Source organism: Sinocyclocheilus grahami, unplaced genomic scaffold (genome assembly GCF_001515645.1).
Source record: "Sinocyclocheilus grahami isolate Dianchi unplaced genomic scaffold, SAMN03320097.WGS_v1.1 scaffold5.1, whole genome shotgun sequence".
Classification (NCBI taxonomy): Eukaryota; Metazoa; Chordata; class Actinopteri; order Cypriniformes; family Cyprinidae; genus Sinocyclocheilus; species Sinocyclocheilus grahami.
Genome location: NW_015505184.1, coordinates 5,587,459 through 5,598,047, shown reverse-complemented (window position 1 = coordinate 5,598,047; position 10,589 = coordinate 5,587,459). Strand labels below are relative to the sequence as shown.

Below are 10,589 nucleotides of genomic sequence, written 5' to 3'. Positions count from 1 at the left end.
GTATAGGTAGTAGTTATAAACTGTTAGCTTGTAGTTTTGGATCTGTTTTTAGTTGTTTTAATACTACAATTGATTGCTTCTGTTGTCATCATTTGTAAGTCGCTTTGAATAAAAGCGTCTGATAAATGACTAAATAAAATAAAAATAAATGACTAAATAAATAAATGAACAGGTAGGGTTAAGGTAGGTGTAGGGAGGGCTTAATTGTCCCAATAAGGTGGCATCCATTTAATAATTTGAATTAAAATTATAATTTTGTAGAACAAGACAATGAAACTCCCCAAAAACAATATTAAATCTGATATATATATATATCCTATTACTTGTTTAGCTTCTGTTTCAGTTTTTATAACCATTTCTTACTATGTGTAAGTAAGTTGTTGTTTTTTAGCATGTGTGTTTGACAGTGTTATTTTTTTAGGATTACTGATAAACTACTGTCATTTGATTTGTGTTACTTATTTTAATTTTAGTTAAATTATGTCCGAATTTATTATGTCTGTATAGGTCTTTTATTAAGTTTTTAGTTTTATTTTATTTGATTTATTTTAATACTTCAGCAAACTAAATGGAAATAAAATAATATATATATTGAATTTATAAATGTGTATGTGTGTAAAAATAAATGACTAAATAAATAAATGAACAGGTAGGGTTAAGGTAGGTGTAGGGAGGGCTTAATTGTCCCAATAAGGTGGCATCCATTTAATAATTTGAATTAAAATTATAATTTACACTCAATATGTTATTGCATACTGTATATAATGTACTACAATATTGAGGTGCATATAATTGCCACTATTTGCAATAAGTAGTATAAATAGCAGAAAATCCTGCTATTTTAACATAGTGTAAATAGAATCTATAGCTATTTTCACTTAGTGCAAATAGCCGCTGCCATTTAAAAATAAATAAATAAAAATTTTTACAACTTTGTTAAAATGCTAAAAAATATATATATATATATTCAGTTTTCTCCTCAACAACTTATTTTGTATTGGGAAAAAAAGCAACAGTTTAATCACAAGAGTTTAGTGCACCCTCTTCCAATGGTCTTTCTCTTTCTCTCTCTCTCTCTCTCTCTCTCCAGGTAGGGTTAAGGTAGGTGTAGGGAGGGCTTAATTGTCCCAATAAGGTGGCATCCATTTAATAATTTGAATTAAAATTATAATTTACACTCAATATGTTATTGCATACTGTATATAATGTACTACAATATTGAGGTGCATATAATTGCCACTATTTGCAATAAGTAGTATAAATAGCAGATTTTAACATAGTGTAAATAGAATCTATAGCTATTTGCACTTAGTGTAAATAGCATATCATTAAAAAATGCTATTTCCTCTTAGTGTAAATAGCATCTATCGCTAAGAAAATATGCTATTTTCACTTAGTGCAAATAGCCGCTGCCATTTAAAAATAAATAAATAATAATTTTTACAACTTTGTTAAAATGCTAAAAAATATATATATATATTCAGTTTTCTCCTCAACAACTTATTTTGTATTGGGAAAAAAAGCAACAGTTTAATCACAAGAGTTTAGTGCGCCCTCTTCCAATGGTCTTTCTCTTTCTCTCTCTCTCTCTCTCTCTCTCTCTCTGTCTCTCTCTGTCTCTGTCTCTCTCTCTCTCTCTCTCTCTCTCTCTCTCTCTCTCTCTGTATGTATATTTAAGTGACTGGCAGCTATTCTGCATCTCAATCAGAGCAGTAACACAAACAGGACATTCAGTTTCAAAAATGGCTTTATCTCAAAACTTTTGCATTTTGTATCAAAGTGTTTTAGAGCAATAGTTACACAGCGCAGAGCATAGCAGTAGATGGACTGCAAGATACCAGAGAAGCAACCACTAAATGGAAGTAGAAGTCAGCAGAAAAGAAGCATAGATATAGGGGGGTGGACAGGTCCTGGATCCTGAGGAGAGCAGCTCATGCACTCACCGTTCTCCAGGAATGCTAGAGGAGTCAGGGATTCTGCCACTTGAGCTGTGAGCAGTGGCGGTCGGAAGATTATTTGTGGATCATGATTCTGACCTTGGTGCTGAAGCCATTGAACAAGCTCTTCCAGTCCTGTGCTCCTTCTGTTCAGCCTCAGCCTTCATTTCAGACACACATGCCTTGCAAACAAAGCTCCCAGAGCCTCTGCTTTTGGGACAAGACGAGTCCCATTCTTGACCAGGAGAGCAGAGAGGTAAGAGCAGCCAGAGACTTTGAGGTTGAAATATTTATTTATTTATGTGGATTATTAGTTTAGAGGGTCAGTTGTTGTTGTTGTCTGTCCATGTTTTGCTGGTCCACAAGTTTAATGAGTGCTGAGGCAAGTCATGGATGAAAACTACACCAGCCTTTTCATAGATTTTTAACCTAGTTACAAAAATAGATGCATGAATTAAACATAATCTGGAAGCTAACTGAGATTTTGATTTTATGAGCCATTTAGTGCAGGCATTATTTGTGAGGACAAGCGTCAGTGGGATGAGGTCTTTTGATTATGAAAATAGCCTGACTTTGATTTCCATAAACAAATTAAGTCTAGAAGATCTGTTTTTTCTCCCACTTGCTTTTCAGTCTGCTGCGGATGTATTTCTTCATCCTAATGGTACATAATGAGCAAGAGAAGTATTAGATTAACATAAATGAATTATGATTCTGCTTCACTGGCCTTTGGTAGACTAAGTTCAAGGCTGTCGTGGAACAGAAAATCAATCGAACTTTATTTACATTAAATTCATCTTAAGTACATACAAACGTTTGTACCTATGAGCTCTGAAGAATAGTTTAAATACTTTTATGAATAATATTTGTGTGTTGGTGTGTTTATTAGTACAATTCAAGGCAGTAGATTACAAGTAAGAGTGATTAAAACTCTCACTGGAGCTTTGAGCAAATGACTAAACGCTGGTCACGTCTTTAGGGGCCTGGAAAAAATAATGAGATGAAGTTTTCCGCCTAAGGGTGTTTACAAGTGTAAAGCATTAATGTTCTCCCTGCAGTGATGTGTACTCAGTGGATATCTCAGAGACTAAACACGGCTTCATTACTTCACCCACACTGAGTTACAGCCCACTCAGTTCCTGTCAGAAACATGATCATATTTCTGTCCTACAGAGAGCTTTGTAAAAGGTTTGGAAAAATGGGGAAAACGGACTAAACAGTTTCTGGTTTAACTGGCTGGTCTATGAAAATGTGAGATTTTTTTAAACTGGTGTTAACGCAGAAAATCTGCACATTCTACATAAGTTAAATTTTCACAAAAATTTGGTTTAATTGGATTTTAGTCATAATTCATCTCATAATCTGAAAAGAGCTCTCATTGTGAAGTATATTTCTCCTCAGGTGCTGTCTCTGGGTGCAGATGTCCTTCCTGAGTATAAGCTCCAGGCTCCCCGAATCCACAAATGGACCATTTTACACTACAGCCCCTTCAAAGCAGTCTGGGACTGGGTCATCTTGCTGCTGGTCATCTATACGGCGATCTTTACACCTTATTCGGCTGCGTTCCTGCTCAGCGATGAGGAAGAGGCTGCCATGCAGCGCTGCGGCTACTCTTGCAGTCCACTCAACGTGGTGGACCTCATTGTGGATATCATGTTCATAGTGGACATTGTGATTAACTTTCGCACAACCTACGTGAACAGCAACGAAGAAGTGGTCAGTCAGCCTGGCCGAATAGCCATCCACTATTTTAAAGGCTGGTTCCTCATTGACATGGTGGCTGCCATTCCTTTCGACTTGCTCATTTATCGCTCTGTGGAAGATGTGAGTGAACTTATGGGTAATTTTGAATTTTAAAGTAATAGTTCACATATAAATTAAGATTTGCTGAAAATGTACTCAACCGCAAGCCATCAAAGATGTAGATTAGTTGTTTCTTCATCAGAACAGATTTGGAAAAATTTTGTATTGCATCACTTGCTCAAAAATGGATCCTCTGCAGTGAATGGGTGCCGTCAGAATGAGAGTCCAAACAGCTGATAAAAACTTAACCAATAAGTGTGTTTGTTAAAAATCCATCAAGACATTTTTTAACTTCAAACCATTGCTTCTGGCTAAAATACAAGTTTTCTATCCATAATATTGCTTTCTCATTCTGACGGCACCCATTCACTGCAGAGGATCCATTGGTGAACAAGTGATTTAATGCCAAATATCTTCAAATCTGTACTGATAAAGAAATAAACTCGTATACATCTTGCATGTCCTGAGGGTGAGTACATTTTCAGGAAATGTTCATTTTTGGGTGAAGTATTCTTTTTATTATGCTGTTATAGCTTCTGCTAACCATCTCTTAGCCTTTCAGTCCTCATTGTTTTCCTGTATTGACAGACGACGACTCTGATTGGTCTGTTGAAGACTGCTCGGCTACTGCGATTAGTGCGTGTGGCACGTAAACTCGATCGCTACTCCGAGTATGGAGCCGCGGTGCTCTTTCTCCTCATGTGCACCTTTGCACTAATTGCTCACTGGCTGGCCTGCATCTGGTATGCTATTGGGAATGTGGAGAGGAGCGGCCCGTCTCGGATTGGTTGGCTTGATTCTTTGGGTGAACAGCTGGGGAAGCCGTATAATAAGACGAATCCTGCATCAGGACCCTCTATTAAAGATAAATATGTCACTGCCCTATACTTCACCTTCAGCAGCCTCACCAGCGTGGGATTTGGAAACGTCTCCCCAAACACCAACTCTGAGAAGATCTTCTCCATCTGTGTCATGCTTATTGGAGGTTAGTGTTTATTCTTATGCTAACAGAATTTATTTACTTTTTTTTCTCAAATTGGAATCTGCAATTGGGTGCTACTGTATGAGGTCCACTAAAAGTAAAAATTTTAAAAAGTGTATTATTTTTTTCTCTGGCATCAATATATCATGTAGGTGTACATTGACGTTCAAAAGTTTTTTTTTTTTTTTGTCCTGTATGCTCTGCATTTATTTAATCAAAATACCGTAACAAAATAGTTTTCTATTTTAATATATTTTAAATTGTATTGTCACTGTGATGTTAAAGCTGAAATTTCAGCAGTCATTACTCCAGTCCATCCTGTGGGCAAAATATTCACACACACACACACACACACACACAAAACACTACGAAGATTCGGGAACCTCTCTGATTGGCGGATGGGGTCCCTGCTGGTCGTAATACACACAAATGACAAATTGGTTTGTTAATCAAGTTTTGTTTGTTACATTGAAAAAATCAGCCAGTACAGTCTTGAAAAATGCAAGCGACTTGTCATTATTTATAATATTGATATTCTTCTTTTCATATTTACATGATTCAGTGATATTTTCAACATTAAATAAAGAGACTGCAAATAAAACTTTGTTTTTATTATCAGTAGCTCATATTTAGGTGATCACACAGAGTTTTATTTGGCAGTATGATTCAAAGTCTTTAAAAAATGGTTTTTTTTTTGTCCTGTATGCTCTGCATTTATTTAATCAAAATACCGTAACAAAATAGTTTTCTATTTTAATATATTTTAAATTGTATTGTCACTGTGATGTTAAAGCTGAAATTTCAGCAGTCATTACTCCAGTCCATCCCACCTGGAGACACCTTGGTCCACGCTGGTGATGTAATTTCAGCTCTGTACTTCATTTCTCGTGGCTCCATTGAGATCTTAAAGGGAGATGTGGTTGTGGCCATTTTGGGTAAGTGATAAATCAAACCGATAAGAGCAAAAAAATCTGACCATCTCATTGTGATCATATGCATGTATCAGGGCATTTCATGGAGCCCTTCCCCCCAAAAAACTTTCCTAAATAAATAAATACATTCCTTGACACTATTTTTTTTCTACCCACCATTAGAATACTTTTGATATTTTCAACATTAAATAAACAGACTATGAATAAAACGTTGCTTTAGCTCATATTTAGGTGATCACACAGTTTATATGGCAATGTGCTTTAAAAAATGAGGGGGAAAATGTCCTCCATGAATCTCTATGTTCAGTTATGTGTAGAGTAAACATCTTTATATTTAATGCACATGAGCTTCAACCAATATGTATGTTGGTCTGTTGACTTCATCTAACTCATCTAATCTAACCATTAGAGTACTTTTAGATATGTAAACTTGAGGAGAACAATAAAACAAATTAATTTAAAATTGATTGTGATTAATTTTATGTATTATGACTGCAGAATGACTGCACATATAAATGCAGAATGAAACAGCTAACATGTCAATTTTATTTTATTCATCCTTGGTGCATTTGAGACATTTGAAAAATGTTGAAAAAAGCTGTTGTTGTATGTATGGCTCCATCTTGTGGACATTTTTATTATTTTTCGTGCTAGGTTTCTTTTAATGACACGTGACACCATCTGTTGTTGATGCATAAAAAAACATCTGTTTTCTAAGGATGAATTTGGAATAACATACTAGCATACTGCATACTACTCTTAAGCCGTGGTCACACTAGACTTTGAGCATGCAAAATTCCTTCAGACACTCAACAGTCATGTCACACTCTGCAGTGTCTTTTTAAAAATTAAATCAATGGAACGAAAACTGTAGTGTGATCAGCCCTTTACTGTTTCTACCTTATATTGCACAAATAGAACTGGGTGGAAGTATGAATTCAAAGTGTTTAATGTCTTTTACCTGAGGAAAGATGCGGCTCAATATCACTTCCTTTGGCTTATCCTCAGGCAAGAATGATATATTCGGAGAGCCCATTAACTTATATGCGCGTCCTGGAAAATCAAGTTCTGATGTGAGAGCACTGACGTACTGTGACCTGCATAAAATCCACAGAGATGATATAGTGGAGGTCTTGGACATGTATCCAGAGTTCTCAGACTACTTCTGGAGCAACCTGGAGATCACCTTCAACTTGAGAGATGTAAGCTTGCACATGTCTGTGCTTTAATAGTACTTTAATAGTAGGTGTGCTTTTGAACACTTGTCTTTATCTTCTCAACAGACTAACACTAAAGCTGGGTCAGTGAGCAGTGACACTGAAGATTCTGACCATGGCTGTCTTGACCATCACACACGAAGAGCAAAGCTGTTCTTCCAGTCCAAAAGAAACTCTATGCCACAAGGTAAGAGCAAACACTGTGATAGCTTCTATATTCTTTCAGATTCTTGGATTTCATTTCTACTGCAATTTCTCTTAGTAGCAGATACAGAGAAAACGGAAGAAAATCTCAATAAGACGACTTTCAGAACTCAGAATTCAAGCAAGCAGCACAAGGATAGACAAGCTGCTCATCGGGACTCAGACATTTTTGCCTCCCAATTCAGCAGTGATGAAGAGGAAGAGACCAGACGGCCCACTGCGATAGTAGACTGCTCTCAGAGCCGTATCACTAGTGCCAGCAGTGCTAATAGAGACAAGAACCACAACAGCAGCAACTCTTTCAATGCACTGTCAGGTAGGATTCTGAATAATCTCTTTCCTGTTAATAATGGCTTACTGTTTAATTTACAGTAGGTGTATCATATAAGTGTTACGTATTTGCTTACTTACCTGAAAAAAGTGGACTAGGAAAAAAATTATGAGTAAAAAGAATTACAAAGATCTTAACATTTATGTTCATTTGAATGACATAACTGGATTTATTTTCAGTTAAGAAGTTAGTTCAGCCAAAAACATTTACTCACTCTCATGTCGTTTTAAACCCATAAGACTTTCCTTCATCCTTGAAACATAAATGAAGATATTTGTTGATGTTTGAGCTTCCATTTTGCCATATTTGATGCGCTGTATGTATGTGTTGATCAATGTTTTTATGTAAATAAATATCTAATTAAATCTGTTTATAAAATGATTGTGTATCTTCAGAAGACTTGGATTAAACTGCTTGATTCATGTGGATTTACGTTACGATTTTTGAAGTATTAAAGTTTTGGGTGAATGAACAGTAAATGGAGGAACCTAAAACTTTCATGGTTCATTAAAACATCTTTTAGTGTTTCGAAGATGAGGGAAAATCTAATGGATTGGGAACAACATGATGGTGAGGAAATTATGACAGAATTGTATTTTTTTGGCTGAGCTAACACTTTTTAAAAAATGAAAATGTAGTCACCCTCATGTTGTTCCAAACCTGTATAAGCTTCTCTCTTCTGTGAAAAACAAAATTAGCCTAAAGGTTTTGAAAGTTTCAAGCTTCCGAAAGGATGCAGAAGCACCACACAAATATTGTGAAATAGAAGTCATTATTCACGGATAATCTTTCAAACCATTGAGCTATTAACCATTATGGCCAGGCCATTGAGTCAGTGAGAACTCAAGAACCAGATATGATTCATGAATGAATAATTTGGGCTGGTTTTCATTGTATAACCACTTAAACTTCAGTATGTTTTTCACACAAATCTATTGTATGACTCCAGAAGACTCATGTTGCTTGATGCTCCAGTGAAATAAGTCATCAGGATATTCAGAAACAACATGAGCGTGTGTAAATGTAATGACCAAATTTGCACAATTTTGACATTACTTTTATCTTTAATTAGGCGCTCTTTCTGGGGTTTCTAACATCTTCAGCTTCTGGGGGGACAGTCAGGGCCATCAGTACCAGGAAGTACCCAGCCACAGCATGTCCTTACCCTCATCTTCGGTGCCCTCTAATACTGTCCTGCACAGTGTTACCCATCGTCATTGCACTGAGGTAGAGAATAGACTGGAAATGATGCAGAGACAGCTCCACCGGTGAGATCCCGCTACAGTATTGTTGCTATCTTGGCATCCTTTACTCTTTATCCATTTACCTTGAGCTGTATTTGTCGTCTTTTTTTTTTTTTCAAAGATTGGAGAAGCGCATGTCAACAGACATGGGGGCCATAATGCAGTTGCTTCAGAGGCAGATGGTGCTGGTTCCACCAGCCTACAGCTCTGTGACGTCCCCTGTAGAAGCATCTCCAAATCCACCCAAACCAGGCCAGAAATTGGTCCATCCTGTCAACCCTTTAGAGACGGAAACACCAGCCATTCTCTCTGAGGTATTTCACAAACTTTAATTCTCACAATCATTAATTTTCATCGAATCTCATATGAGTCTTTAATTCATTCTCTTGGATTTTTCCTAGATACTTGACCCCCACGACTTTGCTGACAGTCCCAAAAAGTCCAGTGAAAGTCTGTCAGGTGCAATAGAGCTCCAGCTCCTGGACTCTTCCTTACAGCCCTCCTCTGAGACTCCTTCTGGGGCTTATACGGGACGATGGCCACATAGCATGGGCCACAATGCAGCAAATGTCCCTGATTATCTTACAGCTCACACTGATCACCAACAAACAGTCATAGCTGATCGAGGTAGTTATAGTTTTTTAGATGCGGAGCCTATTGGAACTGTTCACCATCCACAATCTGGACTGAGGTTAGATTTGGAGCGTTCAAGACGCCTATCACTGCCAGTGCAACATCACGTAGAGGATGATTCCTCAATCCAAAAATGACATGGTTCTAATCCTGGGTGTTAGGATTGAAACTTTTATTTAGCATCTCAGTGGAAAACAATGCATACATCCTAATGGACCACAGCAATGTTGGCAGGATGTTTTGTAGACCTTCTACTTCAGATTCATATTAATTACCTCAGACACTTTAACGTAGAGGCATCATTAATGTCCCTGTAGTTTGGTATATTTGTGTTAGCTGGTCTAACGGTACTCGTGCTTTTTACCTGCCTCTCACTGAAAACGTTTTATTTATTTTACGAAAGTGTTCTCTCGTTATTTTGAGGTGTCAGTGTAATAATTTGTATTAGCATATCAATTTTTTTAACAGTGTGGTTTTGTGTTGAATTGATTGTCTGTTTAGAAGTCTTGGACATATTGTAGCAATACACTGGAAAGTCCCATCGGAGTGTGATTTATTAGGGTTTAAATGGTCGTTTGGAAATTTTATCTCAGGTGGAGATAAAGCTCATCTCTAGTAGCTGAAATACCTCAGAGTGAGTGATTCCAGGGAACACCGGTGAATCCTGCTGAATAACATGCTGGTAGTTTACGTGACTGAAAGCATGTGTTTATATCTTTCAAGGCCATCCATTGCACAGATTGTCCCTTGTGAATATGTTATCACTCTAAATATTTAATCATCAGTTTGGCCAAAGGGTCAAAATGTGTTAAATGTGATTTAGATAGGTTATGAATGAAAATCTATTTTGATCATAATCCATATCATTAGTGCAATTAGTGTTGAAATATACATATATAATACATAATATAATCAGTTAGCACTGTTTCATGCCAAACACATCCAGTAGTAAGCCATACTATAAATGAGTATAGCTTGCAATGTTCATATGTATTATAACATGTAATTTATTGCAAACCTAAGTAGGAATATTTATTGTTAGCGTACTATAAATTGATTATTGTGCAGATTTTTCTCTAATTAACTTATAATCAAATTCACACTGAATAAATTAATTCACATAATTCACAAGTCTTTTGAAGTGTATGAAACGCGTCTCATCTGACTGAATGAAAGAGAACCGTCAACCTTTCCTTGTGTTTCTCTGGTGCCAAAAATAATGTTTTTCTTTTTCTAAATGTCACCACTTCTGCAGTGCTGCTGCCAGCAAACACCAATGAAATCCATTTTCAAGACTGTGATATTT

At 36.5% G+C, this 10,589-nt stretch overlaps 1 protein-coding gene across 1 annotated transcript in view; it reads left to right on the top strand.

Moving 5' to 3' along the window:
• Positions 1-10,173, top strand: part of LOC107586123 (potassium voltage-gated channel subfamily H member 2-like) — a 45,619-nt gene extending 35,446 nt beyond the window's left edge. The window contains exons 6-14 of the mRNA XM_016273360.1: positions 3,339-3,761; positions 4,329-4,725; positions 5,559-5,657; positions 6,663-6,856; positions 6,938-7,058; positions 7,134-7,391; positions 8,479-8,674; positions 8,772-8,964; positions 9,052-10,173. Of these exons, the coding sequence (XP_016128846.1) occupies positions 3,339-3,761; positions 4,329-4,725; positions 5,559-5,657; positions 6,663-6,856; positions 6,938-7,058; positions 7,134-7,391; positions 8,479-8,674; positions 8,772-8,964; positions 9,052-9,420 (2,250 nt within the window). The 3' untranslated portion in view covers positions 9,421-10,173. The remainder of the gene's footprint in view (positions 1-3,338; positions 3,762-4,328; positions 4,726-5,558; positions 5,658-6,662; positions 6,857-6,937; positions 7,059-7,133; positions 7,392-8,478; positions 8,675-8,771; positions 8,965-9,051) is intronic.
• The last annotated feature ends 416 nt before the right edge of the window (positions 10,174-10,589 follow it).